Source organism: Chanodichthys erythropterus, chromosome 4, assembly GCF_024489055.1.
Source record: "Chanodichthys erythropterus isolate Z2021 chromosome 4, ASM2448905v1, whole genome shotgun sequence".
Taxonomy (NCBI): domain Eukaryota; kingdom Metazoa; phylum Chordata; class Actinopteri; order Cypriniformes; family Xenocyprididae; genus Chanodichthys; species Chanodichthys erythropterus.
Genome location: NC_090224.1, coordinates 10,369,421 through 10,393,377, shown reverse-complemented (window position 1 = coordinate 10,393,377; position 23,957 = coordinate 10,369,421). Strand labels below are relative to the sequence as shown.

The 23,957-nt window shown below is 38.4% G+C and overlaps 1 protein-coding gene across 2 annotated transcripts in view; it reads left to right on the top strand.

Moving 5' to 3' along the window:
- The window catches only part of foxo3b (forkhead box O3b), a 35,590-nt gene extending 12,282 nt beyond the window's left edge, over nucleotides 1–23,308 (top strand). For both annotated transcript variants that reach the window (XM_067384022.1, XM_067384023.1), the window contains exons 3-4: nucleotides 18,899–20,337; nucleotides 20,746–23,308. In XM_067384022.1, the coding sequence (XP_067240123.1) occupies nucleotides 18,899–20,323 (1,425 nt within the window). In that variant the 3' untranslated portion in view covers nucleotides 20,324–20,337; nucleotides 20,746–23,308. The remainder of the gene's footprint in view (nucleotides 1–18,898; nucleotides 20,338–20,745) is intronic.
- Nucleotides 23,309–23,957: the final 649 nt, after the last annotated feature.

Genomic DNA, 23,957 nt, shown 5'->3' with positions numbered 1-23,957 from the left:
GGGTTACATAGGGTACCAGAAAAAGGGGCCCCTCGCCTTCTCTCGCTTCCTTTTTTTATATCCGAGTTTCCCTCCTTCTCTTTCTCTCAGATTACTGTGATTGGGTAGGTTGGGGTGCGAGGTTATGCTTTCCCATGTTGTGTGTAAACCTTGAGGAAACATACAGTCTCAACGTTACTTTGAATACAAACAACTTATTATACAACAGTGTATGAAAGCTGTGAATGAACTTTTTTAGCGAGAGGTTGACATTGCTACAGTTGCTAATTTAAGTGGTTAATGTTTACTTCTGGCTGAATGTTGTGTGTTTATGGTTCACCATCTTGATCTTATTTCCATAGGTCCAAGTGAAAATAAAATAACCACACTGTTTGTGCTACTTGGATACAGTGAAACTGTACAACAACAACTCTGGTCAGAGCGCTGTGGTGCTGTGGTGTAAACCAAGTGGGTTGGGTATGCAAAGTTTTGGTATTGTAAACTGAAGTGCAATATCTTAAAACTTGAAAAAGTAAATGCTAAAACGATTTGTAATTAATGTGAAATTGTACACAATCCACACTGTGCACTGTTCAGATATAAAAAAAGAAAGGGAAAAGGCAAATAGAGAGAGAAGAAGAGACAGACGGATAGATAGAGACTGGTCCAGTGGGAGAGGATTGCTGATGATCTAGCTGTGGATGACATCACCGCTCGACTGAAAGGGCTTTTAGACTGATTGATTTGCACATATGCGAGTGTGAATATGACGCTGTCGTGTGTTAGCATTTGCAGTATCAGTGCCACACGTACACAAGTGCGTGTATTATTGGTCTGAATGATTGGTAAAGTCGTTGCCTTTCCCCACAGCTTTTCTTCCCTCCCAGCGCTTCACAGTAAATATGGGTTAGTGTGCCTTTCCTGTCTCTCCTCTCCCCACTTCTTCCCCCTGTTTGTTTTACTTTTCCTTTTCTTCCACCCAGCTTTTTGCTCCCTTCCATTTTTTTCCCTCTTCCTGCAGCTGTGCAGCGGGATCCAAGGTTTTACCAGGAGAACACAAAGGCTTGGAACAGTCAGGCTTTCTGACAAACAGCGTTACGCTGAATTGCAAATGTTCAACTGAAGACACTTACAACCTCTGGTTAATATACTAATGTTATTTTGTACAAGATTGGTGTTTTAATATAGGCATGTTGTATACAGTATGCGTTGTAAAGACAATTTTTCAGTGGTGTGATATGCAGTGTGTGGATTAGTCTCTCTAAACTTGAGGCTTAGTCAGGTGGCTGGTCATATGAGCTGACTTAGTGTACTGTGTGTGTATGTACACATACAGTGTGTGCATACAGAGAGCGAGTAGAGATTAAACTAAGGATCATAGTGTAATCTGCTGTGTGGTTACATCAGCTTCACTATCACACCATGCATCACACCAGATTGCTTAATGCAGAGAGAAATGACACCATGAAAAAAAAAAAGAGGTGGAGAGAGTCAGGGAAAGAGTAAAAGCAGATAAAAACAGCCAAGATAAAAAAGAGAATGAAGAAAGTGCTTTGATTTTTAAAAATTCATCATAAATGATCATTTACAAAATTATATTTTTGCACACACAACTCAATCAAACTTTCCCTTTTAACAAAAAAAGCAGATTTCAGAACTAAAACTAAATCTGATTAACCATGATTAATTATTTTAATGTAATAAATATATTTTAAATTAGAAAATTTATAATAAAAAAAAAAATTGTTCTATATGTTTTAACAAATGAAAATCATTTCAAGTACTCCAATAATTAGGAATCAGTGCTCTATTATATGACCTCCTGATGACCCTGCTTTGGTGTCCGTTGAATGTGTGTGGGAGCAAGTACGTTTATACAGGAGTTCATATTTCTTAGTGTGTGTTAGTGTATACTGAGTGTATATTTGATTGGCCAATACTACCCTCTTCATGGTCAACTAAGGTTTCGTCTCAGGCAAATTTAACATCAGTCGGGTACCCCATCATTTAGACAAACAAAACCAGCACAGACCCTGGTTTAAGAATTCTGAAATAGTAAAATCTCATACAAAGGCTGAAAAAAAAGTAGTCATGTATAATTTCCATTCTTGGCGGGCATTTATGTTCCTGCTTTACCTCTAAAATTGTATAGAGACTGTAAGAGCTTGTGCTAAGGGTGAGAAGTGCTATTGGTTGACTTGTACTCCTCCCCTGTCTGCGATTGGCTCGAAGGTTCAGTGGGGCACTCAATCAGCGCAGTGGAAGCATATGTAGGTCAGTGTGTAGCTGTGCTGCATGGTGTGTTCGTGTGTGTGTGTACCGTGCGGTCGCGTACTCTGGCAGTCCTCCAGCTTTCTCTTTCAGAGTTAGAGAAGAGAGCGGAGGGGGAGGGAGAGAAGGAGAGGACAGAGTGAGGAGTAGACTGTGAGGCCTCTTCTATCCAGTCTGCGCATTAACGACACTAAACGCATTAGTGTTTAGTCTCAGATTAGTGACAAACATTTTGAACAACTTTTCTGAATGTACTGTAACGCCAAACAGATTTGCATTTCGTGGCCTCAGTTGCTCTTTTAATCCTGTAAAAAGAACCTTGCTGCCACAGAGAACGTCAACAATGGCCGGTTACTATGACACAACCTCTGAACCAACTTTGGCCCAAACCGCTACATATAAATACACGAGGATGCAAACATCAATCTGTGCCATTCAGAGCTTCTCGCTGTTTTTTTTTAACTAGACGTACCATTGGCAACCGAAACAGCCCGACTTGGAAAGCTGTAGTGTTTTCGAAGGAAGTGGATTTATAGTGAAAATGAGAGTGAAATGGAATGCCAGAGAGGGAAAATCAGGCTTTGAGTGTTGTCCAAAGCTACACTTCTGTATCTGCCTTTAACGACTGTGCCCTGAGAGTGCCCCATGTACTTCTCAAGCACTTCCCTCTGGCATGGCCAGGAATTTAGCTCAAGTCCTTAAGGCGTGCCACAAAAAGCACAGAAAGTCTGTTGAGCTGCTAAGCTTACCCGCAGTGAATAACTGTCCCCTCTAAAAAGCTCCCACTGCACACACGCACATGTGCTAGTCAACCTGGCACAGAGACGAAAACATCAACTCTCTATCTCCAGACGCTGGATGTCTAGACAGAGAGAGCGAAAAGATCGGACAAAGAGTCTCCTGAGCATCTCTGTCTGTGCATTTTACAGTGAGCAGGCACACACTTATACATGCACACGTACCCAAGTGCAAAATTACTAAAAGCCTGGTGGGCACTTTCTACACTTCAATGAATTATGAATCACTGTTGTTAGGCAGACTGAATGCACAAGGTCTTTACCCAGATTTCATACAGCCCACATGCACAGCTCAGCATTGTGTCTAGACACACACTGTTAGCAGAAATATGTGATCCAGTTACTTTTTACAAACTATATACCAGACTATATACTCTGCCTTACTGAATATAGAAAAACGTCTGTCTGTCATTCCATCCATACATCCATCGTTCTGTCTGTCATTCTGTGTATCTATCTGTCATAGACATCCATCCATCTATCCATATGTGGACAGATAGACACGTCTATGATTTTATATTTTTAATCAGGTAACAATTTAATCAAATATTTACTGCATACTTTCCATATGTGTTTAAACAGGAGTTTCGTTGACACCTTGAAACACAAGTAGAGAGTTTAAAAAAGTGTTGGCTGACAGCCATATCTTAAGAATAAGCACACATGATTCCAGTAGATGGATGAAGAGGAACCAAAGAGTAAACATCCTGCACACCTCTGTTGGTTTTTTCGCCTCATCTCATGATCTGACCACCATTTCTGTATGTCTGCAAATAAAAATAGAACATAACCTTACTTCCCTTTTGTGATGACTATTTAAAACTGCAAATTATAACCTTAGTCACTGCTGTGGGTGAAAAAGCGTTAGCTTTTTTGATACAAGAAAAGCAAAGCTGATTTCGAAAGATGTATGCATGAGCAGTCACGTCAACAGCTGTGTCAGAGGTTAGTTTAAATTCAGTTAAGGCATTTAATAAATATAGGTATTTTATTTCAGGGAGGATGAGATGAGTGATTGAGTAGACGTGTGTGTGTGTGTGTGTGTGTGTGTGTGTGTGTACGTTACAGACAAGTCAGAAAGAAAGTTGCTATGCAGGTTTTTCAAGTTGTCTCAGAATTGTACTATCTGATCCTCAACCGAAGAACTTGTCAGCACTTTTTGCCACTCCAACCCCCATTCTCTCTAAGTTTCTGGTGGGATTACTGCACAGACCTTTTGCAAAAGTGGTTTCATGGTGAGATTAAGCCTCTGGATTGGCACCCTGCTTGTGTATCAGTGTTCTTTAGTGGATGGAAACCAGTGCTATATGCTCACTCGCATATGTCTTGATTGTGTTGAGTTCCAAAGCTCTCTCCTAGAGTTCTTTTTTAATTCCAGAGAGAGGCCCAGTTCAACTATGAGTGTGCGTGTGTGTGTAATGATTCTGGAAAGAGTCCAATTTGCCGGAGAGCGTGTGAATGCACTGGAGCTGTGCCAGAAAGTTCAGCGCAGTAGATGAGTTGTTACTGGAAGGCTTTTGTTCTGGGTTCCACTAGAGAAAAGCCCTTTACAGGAGTCAGCCAGTCAAAATGGCAGAAGGGAGAAAGAACCGAGGAGGAGGAAAAGGAGGAGGAAAAAAACCCAAATGTCCCACTTTTGAGACCGATCTACTATCGAGGACTTCACCAATGGCCTTTAAGATTCAGCTGAGATACCACTGCCATGGAGATATGCGTTCCTATCCACAATAAGCTGAAATTACCTCGAGCTGTTTTCTTGGAACTGTGGCTTGCTTTGGAATCTTAGAACTAATTATGCCCTTAGTCATCGTAATTCTGACACCTGTATTTGAATGCAATATAGGCATATCACATTGAACAGATCAGATAATAATATGGGTAAAAAAAAAAAGTATTTAGACACTTAAGTCGCACTTACAAACTGGTCCCAAGGTGATCTTTAGTATGGTCACAGTACTTTTTGGGCCCCTGCCCATACTGTATATGATTTCTGGAACAGGAAATAGTTGGAGAGAGCTCTCGATGGTTGTGGAAGTGAGGTCTAAGAGTAAGACCAGACCTGTGACTCACTAATGAAGTTAAGGGCAAAGGTCTATAGGACAGCTAAGTGGTTATGGCTCCTATGTAAAACCTATTGCCATTACCCGCACCTGTAAAACTGTTTATTTACAAATTTACAGCCGCACTGATGCCAAGGAGGTCTGTAATTCCTAGTATAAGCTATAACATAAAAGAAGTTGATTGAAAAAAAAATACATAATACAAAAAATACATACATATATATGTATATATATATATATATAACTTGTGGAGCACTGTGAGTATGCATTTATTTTTCATTTTAACTGATGGAAACTGAGCGTAAAAGTCTGCCTGTTGTCTTCTGTAAGGCGGCCATGTTGTTAGTAGGGATGGGTAAAAAAATATAGATTTCTCGATTTTAATTGATTCTCATTTTTACGAACCGATATCGATTCCTCAATCCCAAGAATCGATTAGTGTAGTCTGTTTTCAGTTGATGAATGAGCAGAATATGTATTGCCTTCCATCCAATAAATCGCAATAATCTTTGTGCTTTGTTACTTTTGATATGAAGCAAAGTCTCAGATTTCAAATGACGTCCATCTTATTATGAAATTAAAAAAATAAATACCATTTTGGCGCTGTTTAATGTGACGTGACAGATCGCTTTAGCGCTTCAGTTAAAGAGAAGCGGCAGCACGGAACGCATGTGAACATCCTTTCCTCTGCTTTAATATCAGTTACAGCGCGAAATAAACACGACTACACATCTGAAGGTATGGTAAAGGATACAGTACAACTTACCGAAATCCGTATCATGTCTCATGTAATCGCTCAATCAGTGTTTCAACCTCAGAAAGATGCCAATAAAACAGCTTGTAAACAATGTCACAAAACGTCACATTTACCTCAGAAAAACATATTCAGTGAACATAAACTCATTAGTCAGCTAGAAAAGTGTACTCTAGAAAACAACATTCTGATAAATATAGCTATGCACCATTAGATAATCATTATAATTCTTAATGTTCTTCAATATTTAATGCCTGTTTGAATAAATCAGTTATGACAGCCATGATTTAAATGTTTATATTTCAAAAAAACGAATTGGAGTAGAAATATGATTATGTAATTCTAAACTTTATTTATAATAAAAACATAATTGAGTGTAATTTAAGTTAATTGAACCTTCAATATTATTATAGTTGTATCAACTGACTCCTATGTGTAATTTACACCATTAGTACAGAGATTTTTTTTTTTCCTCTAGAAAATTTGCCATGTACTGTAACTGGAATACTACATCAAAAATAATCGATATCGAATCGAAAAATAGTATCGAATCGTGAAAATTGTGTCAATACCCAGCCCTAGTTGTTAGTGTCAAAATCACATGATTAGCGACTAGTCAACATCAAGCTTAAAGCGTCATGGCAGAGGATTCAAGTCGACAAGTCAACTAGCCTCTGCAAGCCCAAGTCATAATGTGTTAGAATATGTAACTACTTTTAAATGGCTGACAGCGTAAAAAGGCTTTTTTTTGCTGGCAGATTGTGTACTTATGACATCTACCAGAAGGGGTTAAGAGGACCACACTAACCAGGCAAACCTTGACCCCTTGAATACGACGCAGGGGATTGTCATATATCTCTGTGAAAGGAAAATGTGAGGGCGAGAGAGAAAGTGTGGAGGGGGAGGGGGAAAATCAATAGACAGACATAGCTCAGAGGACATGTCCGTGAGATGCGTTTCAGTGTGTTTCGTCATGATGGGGAGCTGCAGCATGTGGTTAAAGCTTGTGTGCCTCAGAGAACCAGAACAAAGAGACATGAAGAGAGAAAGGGCGATGAACGAATAAGTGACAGATCGAAGCCTCCTAAGCCAGTTACACAGAGAAGGGACTGTGCTGTTTAAACCAGCCGTGTCCCAGACACACAGACACCGACCCAGCACCAGAAAACATGCCCTTGTTTGTTTTTGTTTATTGAGTTGTTGTTGGGTTTTTTGTTCAACTCAACTGGTGTGTGATAGACTTGGGACAAAAACCATGACGTAAAAAGCTTTTCTTGTAGGCTTTTCTGGTTACAGTGTATAGACGAGAAAGCAAAAGAGCAAACGAGTAAGGGAAAAGCACAGAGACTGAAGCTGATGTTATGCGTATTCCTGCACGTCTCAATATTTCTATGTTTAGAACTGTAATCTCCTATTTATCCAAACACATGTACACAGCCAAAGTGACCCCATCCTTAATCATCTAATCAGCCTGGTTTATTTTGAAGGAAGACATTAGCAGGCAGCGCTCTTGACTTTTTTCAATATTAAAAAGGTTAAAGGTGCACTCAGCATTTTTTGGTTTATGTCGAGGTGGTCTTTTTCATTTATCTGCAAGTGAAATTACCCAGTAAAACAGGGTTATCGAGATAAAGTATGTAATATTTAGCTGGTCATCATGTGATCTTTACATTTTCTAATATATTATATATGTATATTTATTTTACTTTTGTCAACTCAGAGATCAACTCTGACTACACAGTTTACACAGAGAACATGAACTTGTCATCTTATCCGAAGTCACATTGCATCAACCAATGATATCGTCCTTCCCCTTTTCCCTCACTGTCGCTATCAATCACATGCATAGAGCTGTACAGACGCTTTAAAACTGCAAGCAAAGCAAAAGCTCAATTGGTATAAGAGCCAAAGGAGTGGATTCCTACATTATTTAGATTGATATTTGTTACTCTCATGAGATTATCCCCAGCTGACCGTGTGCATGTGTGATATAACTCAGAAGTAGGTCACCTGGTCACAGAACAATCATTTTGAACAAGACCGAGCATTGCTGTCCAGATCTGTGCGTGACACAATGTGCGCATATATGCACGTGCAACACGCTGAGTGTATTTTTGTTTGTGTGTGTCACATCAGCAGAAACAGGAAATCATGTGGCCCAAAAGTCAAGGCAGCAGGAACTAGGGGAGGGGGAGGGGAGTTGAAAATTGCTGGTACAGCAGAAAACACTGTGACGCTCTGCTGCAACGCTAATTTCTTTGTCTCCTTTTTTAGGTCCGTTGAGACCCTCGTGAATTATACGTCCTTGTAGTGCAGGAGTTACTGTAAACGATAGTCATACAGTGACATTCAATAGTGCTGCATGTAGAGGTGTGATAAAGACGTGCTGCCTTGTTGTTATCTAGTTTTTGCAGGAAAATGTGTGTGAGGGTGCTGGCTCTCCACTCTGCAGAGCTCAGCAAAGTAAAATGCAAGTTTCTATGCAAATATTTCAACACAAGCATATGCTGACACACAGACACACAATTTAAAAGTGGCTCTCATTATGTTTACTGGGCTTAAGTTGAGGTGCATATGAAATTGCTTCCTATTCCAGATACTTTATTGTGAATTCTGAATAAACAACTTCATTTTCTATATTGTTATATACATATTTTATATAAAGGTGCCGTAGAATGTCTTTCAAAAGATGTAATATAAGTCTAAGGTGTCCCCTGAATGTGTCTGTGAAGTTTCAGCTCAAAATACCCCATAGATTTTTTTAAATTAATTTTTTTAACTGCCTATTTTTAAGGCATCATTAACTATGCGCCGATTCAGGCTGCGCAGCCCCTTTAAATCTCCCGCTCCCTGCCCTCCCGAGCTCTCGACTATAAGTGCAGTTATACAGTGCATAAACAAAGTTCACACAGCTAATATAACCCTCAAATGGATCTTTACAAAATGTTCATCATGCATACTGCATGCATGCTTCGGATCATGTGAGTATAGTATTTATTTGGATGTTTACATTTGATTCTGAATGAGTTTGATGGTGCTCCGTGGCTAAAGCTAACATTACACACTGTTGGAGAGATTTATAAAGAATTAAGTTTTGTTTATGCATTATACAGACTGCAAGTGTTTAAAAATGAAAATAGTGGCGGCTCTCTTGTCTCCGTGGATACAGTAAGAAACGATGGTAACTTTAACCACATTTAACAGTACATTAGCAACATGCTAACGAAACATTGAGAAAGACAATTTACAAATATCACTAAAAATATCATGTTATCATGGATCATGTCAGTTATTATTGCTCCATCTGCCATTTTTCGCTGTTGTTCTTGCTTGCTTACCTAGTCTGTTGATTTAGCTGTGCACATCCAGACATCCTGCCCTTGTGTAATGCCTTGAACATGGGCTGGCATATGCAAATATTTGGGGCGTACATATTAATGATCCCGACTGTTACGTAACAGTCGGTGTTATGTTGAGATTCGCCTGTTTTCCGGAGGTCTTTTAAACAAATGAGATTTACATAAGAAGGAGGAAGCAATGGAGTTTGAAACTCAATGTATGTCATTTCCATGTACTGAACTCTTGTTATTCAACTATGCAAAGGTAAATTCAATTTTTGATTCTAGGGCACCTATAAATAATGAGCTAGGATTTATTGCGTACAGCCAATGCAAATTTACAGCCAATCCAAATCGAGGGGACCATATGACAAAAACTTGATAAAATTATATAGGTTATGAAAAATGGAAATAAAGAAAATAAAGATTCATATTAGAAGCAAGGGGAGCATAAACCAAAAAATAAATTGTGACTGGATGAGCCACATTCATAGCCATTGTAAAACAGCTGATATTCATATTGATACTTTGTCATCTTGAGTTATCTTGACTTGTTTTTGGACACATTCTGCAATGCATTTTGCATTGCACCATGTTTCTATGTCTCATTTATGTGTAAATAATGTAAAACAGGCCTCCCTACTGAATAGTGAATGAGTGAGTGATTTCAGACATTGCTTATTACCCAGTCTTTAACAACAATTCACTTTAACACCGATTCATGAAATTCATGTAGGCATACAATGAAATTGTAAAACCAAATGAAACACAGGCTTGCCCCTTGAGCAAGCTGCACCATTGTGATCATAGCTAGAAAAGCCGCAGTGCATACACATTCTCAAACACACAAACACCCGCAAAAAAATAAAACAGAGCAGTGCCTTTTTTAAATCCAGCCCAGATGTGCACAAGAGCGACAAACATTCACAAAGAGACGGAGCCAAACATTGATAAAGATGTTTTTAGTTACTCCCGAGAGCCACAGTAATGTAACGACAACAGCCACTATGAACAAATTCATTATGAGAATATTAGAGCAGAAATAAAGAAAACATGAGTCTTTGTAACTCTACATTTCCGATATTCAGTCAGTGAATCATCCCAACAGTGTCACGAAATACTGTGTATTTGACAATTTTACAAAGGCAAACCTTTGAAACCAATTATTCATTGAAATGTCACAAGCTCTGCCATTATAATGGGGTAAATATAGCAGCTGTAGTCATCCAAATACGTGTTCAATACACGCTGCTTGCATTTTGCTAGACAAACAGGTTCCAGGAACGATAAAGTGAGAACCAAATACAGCAATGATTGAGAACAGATTTGTTGGAGCCATGAGGGCTTGTTTTATTGCTTTACTGAAAAAAAAAAAAAAAAAACACTCTATTGGAATAAGAATTCTAGCTTATACTAGCAGACCTGTCTGGTGAAGACGTGAATAAATAGGTCCCTACTCTATCAATTTGACCAGGTTAACCTGGGACATCAAGGGACACAGTGTTCCAAATTGCAGCTAAAAATATCACATGTATGGCTGATGTCTGTTCAGTGTTGTTTATCTGTTGAGTAGGTCGTGGGTCTTTCATATTCCAAGAGAGATGCCAAACAGGGTGTGGACCAAGAGTTTGGACATGTGGGAAGCGAGTTGAGCAGTGGAGAGAAGTACATGATAGACACACATTGTAAGGAATGTCACACATGCTTGTGTGTATTTTATGCATGTGTGAGGATAAACTTCAACATCCATGGCCAGATATACATTTCTCATGGGTTTGATAGTCAACTTTCCCCTTTTTTTTTTTCTCCCCACTTTTACATTTCTATACTTTGCGTAGCCTGTTTAGTCAATCACCCTAAATAGCTAAGCTTTAGATGTGGTCCAGACAATTCTCTCAGTCATTCATCACCACCTGACAGGAAGGGCACATTTAGTACTTCCTGATTAGAGAGGGTGTTTAATCTTCTCCACTGGATTGGTTAAATGCGATTTTGAAACTCTGTACTTCAGAATATTTTTTGTCAATGATCATGGTTTTAATATAGAAATAATGAATAAATATTCATTATTTATAAATATATATTTTTTTTGATTATTTATTTTTTTAATTAAGTACAAAAATACATGAATGGTGATATTTATATTTTTTATATTAAGGTGATTATATAACAGTAGCTGTGTCCCATTTCAGAGACTGCATCATTCAAAGGCTGCATTTGAAGGCCCAATGCATCACAGCGGCACGACAAAGTCTATCTCAATTCGAACTGGCTCCTTTGAATGCGGCCTACAAATGCGTCCTTCTTCCATATCTGAAGGATAGAATGGGCAGATCCTTCACAGCCTAGCCTAAACCAAGATTCATTGCGCACCAGTGATGATTAGAATTTTTTTTTAAAGAAAATGCTAGATTATACTTTTAAATATAAGTTTTTCCATAGCTAGACCATCCTATTTAATAATGCTCAATTAGAATTTCGAAGGATGCAGCCTCTGAATTCGGACACAGCTAATGTTATTTTAATATCATTGAGATACTATTATAGTTGTTATTAATATTTTGAATTATTTTTTTATTTTTACAATGTGCATCTTTATTTTAAATTAAGTTAAAGTTTTAGTAATTTTGTTTTGTTTTTGTATTTTTTATTATTATTAAAGGGATAGTTCACCCAAAAATGAAAATTTGATGTTTATCTGCTTACCCCCAGTGCATCCAAGATGTAGGTGACTTTGTTTCTTCAGTTGAACGCAAATTATGATTTTTAACTGCAACCGCTGCCGTCTGTCAGTCAAATAATAGCAGTAGATGGGAACTTCAACTATAACAGTAAATAAAACTTGCTTAGACAAATCAAAATTAAAACCTGCGGCTCGTGACGACACATTAATGTCCTAAGATACGAAACGATCGGTTTGTGCGAGAAACCGAACATTATTTATATATTTTTTACCTCTAATACACCACTATATCCAACTTCGTTCAGCTTCCTGTTAGTGAGGTCAAAAAACGCGTTCTGGTGACGGAAGTGATGTCTCGCCCATATACTTCAATGAGCGCGAGACATCACTTCCGTTGTCAGAGCGCGATCAGACCTCACTAGCCGGAAGCTGAACGAAGTTGGACATAGTGGTGTATTAGAGGTAAAAAATTATATACTGTTCGGTTTCTCGCACAAACCGATCGTTTCGTGTCTTAGGACATCAATGTGCCGTCACGAGCCGCAGGGTTTAATTTTGATTTGTCTAAGCAAGTTTTATTTACTGTTATAGTTGAAGTTCCCATCCACTGCTATTATTTGAATGACAGACGGCAGCGGTTGCAGTTAAAAATCATAATTTGCGTTCGACTGAAGAAAAAAAGTCATCTACATCTTGGATGCCCTGGGGGTAAGCAGATAAACATCAAATTTAAATTTTTGGGTGAACTATCCCTTTAAGTGGTTTAAATCCTTATTTTTCTTTACCACTACCACCCTTCCTTCCTTTTTTCTTATTTTCCATCTACATTATGTTTGTTTAGAGTTGAATGGATGGGATTTGTGGCTCTTTGGCACACAGGCCTGATAATAGGACTAAAGACACAGATAATGTTGTCCTAAGATACTCTCTGCCACCTAATAGTATTACTACTCGAGCATTGCTGTGACGTCTCAATGAGTTGGTGGCAGTGACATGCTAAAGACAGTGGTTGCCAAGCTCTTGAATGTGTTAAAACGTCAGAGAGTGAGCGTGTTTATGTGAATATTTGTGTTTGCAAGTTATAAATACTCAGCTGAAATGTGAGGAAACAGGTTAGGAGAGATTGTGTATGTTTGCTGGACAGCACAGGTGACACATACCAACCAATGGTGCATGTTTGTGTATGCCTTTATATAAATGCTGTGATTGGCTAAACAGTGTGGGCTGGGAAGGCCACCACCCCCTGGATCTGAAGTTCCAGAATAAACAAGGAGGTCTTTGAACATGCCACATTATGCAATGTGCACAACACACATACCCTGCTTAGGCACTCTTACATGCTAAGATGCTTTGTACTGTTTGTGTTTTGGAAACATGTGCTCCAATTATTAGTTCTCAGTAAAACTCTGAAGAGAAAGAATAAACATTCCCATAGATTTGCATGCAGTTATGTTATTGTTTCTAGTTTGTTAATCATGCATGACCTTCACAATAACGCAAATGACTATAATTTATGTGTTTTGTACTTTTAGTGAGATAAAAAAAAAAAAAAAAAAAAATCTTATATGGTTGACTAGGACATATGGACCTCAAATGTAACATAAGAATAACAGAGGAAAGAGAACAGAAAACACACAATGTACTTTCAGAGAGAACTGGATCCCCACTCCACATGCAGTCCACTAGTTTTCAGTCGATTCATATACAAACACACACACTCTCTCTCTCACACACACACACACACACACACACACACACACAAAAGGAGAGACGTCCTGTGCTGGCTGGAAAATGCACATTTTGGTTGGATGGAATGGAATGTTCTCTCTTTCTCTCCAGCAGTCAAGGCAGCTGGGAAAGGGATGAGGCGAGAGTAGGAGGGTGCGGGTCAGAGTACTTGGACCGTGTATGTTTGCATGCTTGCATTTGTCTATAAACTGCCTTTCTCGAGTCTTCACCTTTGCTGTGCCAGCGGTAGTGTTAAACTAGTCAAAGAAATTACTAAAGGAAATGTTTGTTGATGAGGAGCTTTTTGGTAACAACAACGAAGATGAGATATATATGCAATGTATAGAAAATAAATTAATACCTTTGTTTAGCAAGGATGTATTAAATTGATCACAAGTGACAGTAAAGACATTTATAACTTTACACCAAAGAATTATTTTAAAAGGTTTCACTGTTTCTACAACACTATTAAGCAGTACAACTGTTTTCAACATCATTTTGGGGGTGGGGGTGGTTGTGGGGGGGTTTCACCAAATCAGCCTATTAGAATAATTTCTGAAGGATCATGTGACACTCAAGACTGGAGTAGTGGCTGCTGAAAATTCAGCTTTGCCATAACAGGAATAAATTGGATTTTAAAATATGTGACCCCGGATCACAAAACCAGTCATAAGGGTACATTTTTTGAAATTGAGATTTATACATAATCTGAAAGCTGAATAAATACACATTCCATTGATGTATGGTTTGTTAGGATAGGATCTATTTTGCTGAAATACAACTATTTGACAAACTGGAATCTGAGGGTGTAAAAAAAATCTAAATATTGAGATAATCAAAATATTATATATCAAAATATATAAAATCGCCTTTAAAGTCCTTAGCAATGCATATCCACTCACAAAAATACATTTTTATATATTTATGGTAGGAAATTTACAAAATATCTTTATTGAACATGATCTTTACTTAATATCCTAATGATTTTTAGCATAAAAAAAAAATGATAATTTTGAATGTATTGTTGGCTATTGCTACAAATATACCCATGCGACTTATGACTGATTTTGTAGTCCAGGGTCACATATTAAAACAGAAAACTCTTATTTTGAATAATAATATTTCACAATATTACTGTTCTTGACTTCTTACTATATTTTTTGTTTAAATAGATGCAGATTAAGTAGAGCATAAGAGACATTAAATATCTTACTGACTCCAAACTTTTGAATGGTACACTCTAAAAAAAAAAATGCTGGGTTAAAAATAACCCAATTTGGGTTATTTGGCAACCCAGCGTTGGGATAAAACTGGACAAACCCAGCATTGGGTTGTTTTTACCCTGGTGGTTGGGTTAAATGTTTGCCCCAATATGCTGGGTTGTTTTTTATTAAATTCAACTATTGATTAAAAATTACTATATTGCTGGCTTAAAATGAACCCAAAATATGTTGAAAAATAAAATCACACAGAATTACTAAAGTAACAACACAGGCAACAGTAATAATCATAAGGTGAACATTTATTAATAAGAAAGAACACCCAGGAAAGCACAAAAATATAGGCAAAAGTTAAAGCGTACATGTGTATGCGAGTGAATAAGTGCAGAAAAGAAATGACAACTCAATTATAGGCCTACAGATTATACAGTTAAACAAAACTGGTTTTCAAAAGTTAAATATTAAATAACTTGCGTTTGAAAACATATTTGACTTTTTTTTTTTTTTCACACCAACAAACAGACTAAAAGCACTATGTCCAAAACTCACTGCAGCCAGTTTTCAAAGTCCTCTCTCCCCTTCGATTAGTTTTCTTCTATTTTCCGCATATATTCCTGTCGTAAGCGCAGCAGTATGTTGCCAAAATCTGAGCCGTGATGAGTCGCTGTTCAGTGGGAAACTGCTCATAACCGAAAGATGTCATGGCAGGCTCCTTATAACCTGCACATAAACAAACGGTAGAGAGTTCTGCGAAGATATTTTAACATCCAAATGAATAATATTATTATGAATAAAAAATTTTCAAGGAAAAAGATGTTTCCATCATGCGAGATGACCGATGCTGACTGAAACATTCAGCTAACTGACATCTCTTTCCTGTATATTGCATTGCATTAAATAAAATGATTTACAGCATTGTAAATACTTAATAGACAAAATAAAAAGTATACACACCTTTGTTTTACCGAAGTAATGCACCAATTTGGCGGAGTTGAGATCTGTTCTCTCCTAACCAGGATGCAAAAAGCCCGTGCTCTGTGTAACCTAACAGCTTGGTTGATGCTTCGGAGGGGGGGGGTGGAGAAAGGGTTTATTGTATCAGCTGTCAGTGAGATTGATCAGCCTCTATCCCAATGGCTGGGTAACATAAAAACTACCCAACCATGGAAAAAAATAACCCAAGACAAAATATTGACTAATATAAATGTTGGCCATGTTCTAAAAAGAATATGACTGTAACAAAAATGGTGTAAAAATTAACTTTGGTCTCAATTTATTTCTAAATTGCTAAAGTACTCTGAGCTCCCTCCCTCTCAAACTCTCTTAAACTTGTTTTGTCTTTTTCTAATTCTCTTCTGGTCTGACCCTTCCTAAAAACATTAACACTCGACTCTGAATGTTTTCGTTTCCTTTTGGTCACAAACATAAAAGCACACATGGACCAAATACTCAGAAGGCCAATACTTGGATTTGCTAAGAAAAAAGATTTCTGGAAAAGCAACATTTTTATGTGTACACAGACACACACACTCTGCTTTGAGTTGCTGCAGTAAGTGTGTGCTACTACTGCTGAAATAATGGTGTGTATGTGTGTAACAGAGAGAAAGAAGGACTCTATCTATCTATCTATCTATCTATCTATCTATCTATCTATCTATCTATCTATCTATCTATCTATCTATCTATCTATCTATCTATCTATCTATCTATCTATCTATCTATCTATCTATCTATCTATCTATCTATCTATCTATCTATCTATCTATCTATCTATCTATCTATCATGACAATATTTATTTATTCATTCATTTTAGCTATTGTCCAGCCCAAGACTCAACAGTAACATTAGAACAAACCTACATTTAGATTGTCTCAATGTTTAAAATGTCCCTTTAATCAATATAATTTTCTCCTTTCCAACTCTTTCGTAAGGGTTGGCAGGTTTATTTCACTGTGGTTTTGGTTTGGTTGATTTGTGGGCAAATGCCTGCTGGTTATAGGTTTGTATTGCCACTGGCTTCCTGACATCACAAAAATTACCAGCCAGAGCGCAATAACATTCACAGAGAGCACCAGATAACCAAAACACATCTCTGAGAAGAAGAATGTGAGCGAAGCTGTAGTTGCGTGTGTGTGCATTGCGTTGCTGCTGACATTGATGGATTGTTACCACATGTTGCTGACGGACAAAAAGGTCTCTGTGTTCCAAAGAGATTCAGTGTGCAGCTGGGCACTCAGTTAACAGGCTCTTACAACACACACATGTGTGCTGAGAGATCATACACATACTGACTAGACATTTAAACAAAATGGGTTCAATTTAAACACAACAGGTGAAAACTGATTTTGTTTCAGATTTTGTAGTCTTTTTAGCATTAAAAATCTGAAAATTTGTTAGTGTCCCATTAGTTTTAGGCTGAAGAATGAGCTTTGCAGTTTAAGTAAAGTGTGGGTATGTGTACTGACTGAAAGTATAAATATAGGATTTACAGGGTGTGGGCTCCGCACTTATGCATCTTATAGTTGTACGTGGAGCTTAGTGAGCATTTTATTGAGAGTGTAATGTGTATGGATACTGTAGGTTATGTTTGAGCCAAAGGCTTCCTTCCTCCACGGATATCTCATGTAGGTGGATATAAATACAAACCAAACTTATGCTATACTACTGTATATTTTTATGATAGTTCAAGGGCAGTGGAGTTACTATGAGTCGGCTCTGAAAAGTCAACCACAAAGACACCGATACTCTGACAATCAAAATATGCATAGACACTCAATAAACACTTATTAAGGTTCTCTCCCAAGGGCCTTGCCTAGAGCAGAATTATGCAATAAAAGTAAAAAAAAAAACAAAAAACAGTTGAAATAAGGGAGGTATATACATGAAAAGAATTCATTCATTGCATAATCATTCATTCATTTGGTGTAAATTGCACAAGTTTGTTTTTGGTGTCAGTGCCACAAGTTTGCCAAGCAAGCGGAGGAAGAAAATGAATTGGTTTTAATGACTTCATTCACAACATGCTGCTCCATTGAGGTTTTAGTCATACCCTTACGCCTCTTTTCCCTCACACACACAAACATTATGTCATTAATCTCTAGAGGGACTTGGCACTGTAAACACCGGTATCCGTGGTATCGCTCATCATAACTCAACACACACACATACATCTTGTGCGTCATAAGACGGGGTACTTCAGTTTAGAAATGTGCTTATCAACATGAACTAAGCTCTGTATCTCTAATAGTTATAAAAAATAAGGCACATATTATATATTATAATGTATATAATAATTTAAATATTTAGCATTTATGGACTTCTGTATATCCCACGGCAGCCTACTGCATTATTGAGTGGAAAAAGAAAATATCTTAGAAACGTAACCTGTCTGTTCTGCCAAGGTCACTGGCTATAAACTCTTTCCTCTGCTAAGTTACTATAGTTACACGTCACATTGTGCTTTTTAGCCTCTCGAGATCTCATTGTACTTGTAATACACAATGGCATCTATTTTCCACTGGTTTCCTATTTATTAGCACTGAAAAGTACCTGTTCTTCAGATGTCATGAGTTAGGTTGGAACTATGTTGGCCTCTTGTATGTCTGTATGATCTGTATAGAATCTTTTCTCAACAAAGCTGACTTGTGACACTAAAGGTTCTCAATGTGCACACAATAGTGTAAATATGTACTAGGGATATCACGGTGAGGGAATTTTCTCACTGGTATATAAACTTGCAACAACACCGGAATTTCCGATAACACCGGGGGTGGTGGGGGATCTCTTTTGAATGTGACTCTACAGCTTGTGCTTTATGGAGCAGAGCAGACGCTTTTAGTTTATAATTGTAGAGTCCATTGTCCAAGTGAACAAAATGGTTTTATTTCTATAAAAAAGCAAAACAACAGTGGGGGCGGTGCTGGTTTGGGCAAGTAATGTAATTGATGTACGGCCAAACTACCGCAGCAAGCTAAATATGTACATGAGATACATATACATAGTGTGTGTGAGTGTGTGCATGATGGAATGATTTATAACCACCTGTTTTCTGTCTTTTCTTCTTCTAGAACTCCATCCGGCATAACCTGTCCTTGCATAGCCGTTTCATTCGTGTACAGAACGAGGGAACTGGAAAGAGCTCGTGGTGGATGATCAATCCTGAAGGGGGGCGGGGAGGTAAAGCGCCAAGGCGACGTGCAGTCTCCATGGACAATGGTAACAAATACACCAAGACTGCACGTGGGCGTGCAGCCAAGAAAAAGGCAGCGCTGCAGGCTGCCCAGGAGGGTTCGCTGGAGAACGTATCTGCTGGTGGTCTGTCTAAGTGGCCAGGAAGTCCCACTTCCCGGAGCAGCGATGAACTGGAATCCTGTTGGACTGACTTCCGCTCGCGAACTAACTCCAATGCGAGCACCCTGAGTGGCCGCCTGTCACCTATTCTTGCCAATCCAGAACTTGATGATGTCCCAGATGGCCCACCCCTGTCCCCAATGCTCTACTCGAGCCCCAGCAGTCTCTCTCCTCCCTCGTCATCTTCATCAAACTCCAAAACGTGCCCGACAGAACTTCCAGGGCTAGCTGACCTGACTGGCACAATGAATCTCAATGAGGCTGACAACCTAATGGTCGATCTGTTGGACAACATCGCCACACAAGTCCAGGTTGTTCAAGGGTCTTCTACTTTTGGTTTTGGCTCCAAGAGCACTGCATCACCCCCAAGCTCCTCATCATCCCAAACTGTGAGCAACAACACCGGAGGATTCAGTAACCCCATTTTTGGGCCTTCAGCAGGAGGCCTGCGTCAGACGCCCATGCAGACCATCCAGGAAAACAAGCAAACATCATTTTCTAGCGTTTCTTGTTTTGGAAACTCACTTCAGGAGCTGCTGAACTCTGATTCACTGGTCTCACACAGTCATAGTGACGTTATGATGACGCAGTCAGACCCACTTATATCACAGGCCAGCACTGCCATCACCTCTCAAAACTCCCGTCTTCGCAATGGCCTCATGCTTCGTAATGATCCCATGATGTCATCATTCAGTACTGTGCTCAATGGGCGAAGCGGCCACCTCCAGAACAAGCAACACCATCAGGGGTCCAATTCCCAGGGTGCTTTCCGTTCCCTCTCCAACAACAGGGCGCAAAGTCTAGTTAATGATGCTAATAATTTAGTCTCCGCAAAGCAGCACCTCCAGCCACAGCCCTCCATGTTGATGACAGAGACATCGCTTTACTCTGGCCTGAATGGAAGTAACGGGGTAGGGATCTGTCACCCCTCAGGAACAGATCGTTTTCCCTCAGACTTGGACCTGGACATGTTTAACGGCAGTCTGGATTGCGATGTGGATTCCATAATCCGCTCTGAACTAATGGAATCTGATGGACTGGATTTTAACTTTGATGCATTGGTGCAAAACGCTGTTAGTCTGAATCCTGTGGGAAACTTCACTGGGACAAAACAGTCCAATCAAAGTTGGGTGCCTGGCTGATGGCTGTCTCTTAGGTGAGCCAAAATACATTTTATAAACATAGCTGTCCATGCCATGGAGAAACAAAAAGATCAACATAAATAACAAAAGAGCTTCAATATAGGTCACTGTTGATGTTTTTTAGATCCATTACAGCAGGAAATAAACATTTTGTAAGGGGCCATTCACACAGAATGCATTTTTGCATTTTAAACTTCTTTTAACTTGAGCGCTACATTTTTAGAACGCAGTGTCGTGTGAGAAGCTGCAAAATATGCGAGTGCAACGGTCTAGTGCGTATTTACATAGAAAAACAATGGAAAAGCAGTGCAGTGGAATGCAAAAACACTTTTTGTGTGATCGGCTCCTTAAACTGTACAGGATGTGTTTTGTTGAGCTTATTAGATTTATTTAATACAGAACTTTTTTGTCTTTCTCTCTAGGTTCAGAACTGCAGAAAACGAATACAACTACAAAAAAATCTGCACAAAAAAAAAAAAAAACATCCAAAAGACTTGAAGTCGATCTTTGCCAAGATTGCTATCTACGGCAAGCACTGGATGATACGCCTGTTTACAGGTCCATCTGTAAAAGCAGACCCAGACTATTAACGAAAGACTGCCCAATGGAGAAACAAAAACTAACAGTGAACTCACAGATCATTATGCAACATTATGCAATGTTTGAAATCATCCCACTGTTAGAGGTGAAGTAATCTAAAGTGTTTAAATAGGCCTGTTGTAGCTTTTCTGTCATAAACTTAGTTTCCTTGGCTGGGGTCTCGCTCTGTTTTCCATCACAATTTTGTTAAATGATTGGCTACTTTTGTTACCCTCTAAGCACTAACTGTATAGTCATTGATCAATATAAGAGTACAACTATGAGGTGGAGAGTTAACCTGAAAAATGTCAGAGCACAGATGGAGTAGCTTGTCACGGTGCACTTCATCCACCATTTTTTGTTTTTAATTCACTGTTACCATACAGTAGTTAGTTCCCAATCTGAAATATAGTTGCCTCATAATAATACTTAAGTAATACATTTTTGTGATTGAATATAACCTTATAAGGAGTAATTAATTTGTGTGTACTGTCTGTAACTGTACAAAAAAAGTGGTAAAATTGAAAGCTTAGCAGGTGGAGGCGTCTTATTTAGCCAGCAAAGCTATGTTTGGACTTCTCGCATATAAATGTAGCCAAACGTAATGATTGAATAAATATTAACTTGCATCGTGGACATTTCCATGCCATACCAGGTGCTAAATGATCAGTGTTGATCCCTGTCCTGTATTAAGGCCATCTGTGTTTCCCTGGCCACAAGGACATAGCATAATTGATTAGGATTAGTGTTTAGCATCATGGCAGCATTCAATGGTGGGTGGGCCTTTCCTCTGGGAGCAATCTTTACTGAGCAAAAAAACAATAAGCTATCTTTTGTACATTTGCCAAATTACTTGAAAATGTAGGAGATGCTGGCAGCCAAAATCACAAAAGACACACAGTGAAATTTGGGGACTTTTCTGTCCCTGTATGCAAAATGCATCACTATTGCTCAGGGGAGAGTGGGGTCTCCATTACAACATCAGGGCCTCATCTTGAATTAACTGCAACCTGGCTGTACACAATTTCAGAAATGTTTTATGAACATTTGTACATGAACAACAGTCTTCTGAAGTAAGGAGATGAAGCTACAGGAATTCATCCTGTGTTGTTGTCAGTTTATTAATGTCTTTATTGTTCCATTGTGCTCAGCTATTGTCACAAATCATGTACAAATCCTAATGTTCTGTGTTTCTGTCCCTCAGAGAAGGTTACCCTTCACTGCATACTTCCATGTATGCATGCATGTAAATGTACATATGCATCATGTGCAATGCATATATATGTATACATCCTGCTATACTTATAAAATGTAGTGATAATGCAAATATATCTTTCAAAGTCCACGTGTTGAACAAAATCATGTAATTGTTACATGGGAAGTTGGACAGACACGGTTTATAGCAGGGGTGTCAAACTAAACGTTACTGAATGCATTTAACTTTTTCAGAGTGCGTGAGCAGTACATGCACTTCGCAAATGAACAGAATCAATTTTATTCTGCTCTAATAACCAATCATGTGTTCAAACAAAAGGAGCAGAGATGAAATGTAACCATTTCACACACACACCTTTCGATATTAGAGAATATTTATCATACAGCATTGACATGAAAAGAGAAGTTTAGATGCAAGAACATGCAACTGTGTAAATTAAAGTGTTTAGATGTCCTGCTGTAGCTAAATGAGTACAAAATATTGAAATGAGTGCTAATGTTTTAGCTTAATTTTACTTGTGCATTTGACACACCTGCTTTACACCATGATCCCACACCCTAAAACTGCTTTAATCATATTCATTTTTCAAACTCACATTGAACTGAAAATATCAAGTATGCAATAAATTGGAACATCACCCATATAAGACAGCTGAAACTTGTAAATTCTTTCAGAGACAATAATCTCACTGTCTCAAAAATTGCCTTGCATGTATTCTTTCACTTCTTTCACTGGAAAAAAATAGAAGAAAAAAAACCCTTTTTTTTCAGATGACCATTTCAGATCTTCAAACATTACAGGTTTTATTTACACATGCCCATCGTGATAATCAGCAAATACCACTGTTCCAGTGGCCTGCACAGATCTCCATAGGGGCGAAATCGCGTTCCGGGGGGCACCGCAATATGGCCGAAAGGGCACTTTACTATTTGCGATTAAAGGGGAAGGGGCTCAAGCCCCCCCGGCACCCTCCTCCCCCAGTGCACGCCACTGCACCGTTCCCACATTTTACCACCCTGTTCGTAGCCTTCCTCCCTCACCTCTCTTACCTTTGCTCTTTTACCTATCTTATAGTCATATGGCTTCTCTACTAGATGTTTGTGAGTATTTTTCCTGTATACTCATTTTGAATTGTAATCTAGTTTGTATAAGAAATGGTGCGCATGTAAATAAAGCTTGGTTGAGCTATATGTCTCTGCTGTTGTTTTAAGTTATTTTAAATTTTGATCCATTTAAACATGATTAATTTCTGTTAACCAAAAATAATGATTTGGTGTTTTAAATACTCATATAGGGTATTTTTTGGCTTTCATTGGAATTTTCCTTTGGTTTTTTTTTTTCAGTTTGCTGTTGGCTTATTTTCAGTGACCTCAAAAAAAACCGTTGTCGCTTTGGCGAAAGGCTATATTCTTTGAAAACTAATACATTTGTCAAGTGTTACATTGATCCTTGGGACATTCCCTATGGTGCAATGACAATATATAAATCCTAATTTAAACCTGATTAATTGGACTTTGGTTGTTCAATTTATTTTTATAGCATCAATAAAAGTTTTCACAAATGGTTTATATGCACACATATGAAACGTTTAACAGCCAATAGAGATTGTTGACTGTCTCTCTCTGAGAGAGCCATAAGAAATGTCTGGAATCCGTCCCACTGAAACACAGACACACTCACGGGCCATTACACACAAAGGTCAAGGGTTGTTACATAACAAATCTGTTTTGCCAATACTGTGGATCAAAGGTGTGTGTATGTGTGTATTCAAGGTGTGATGTTTGCTGTGGTAACAAGCATACCGACTCAGAAAACAAATCTGACTTCAAAGTTTAAAGG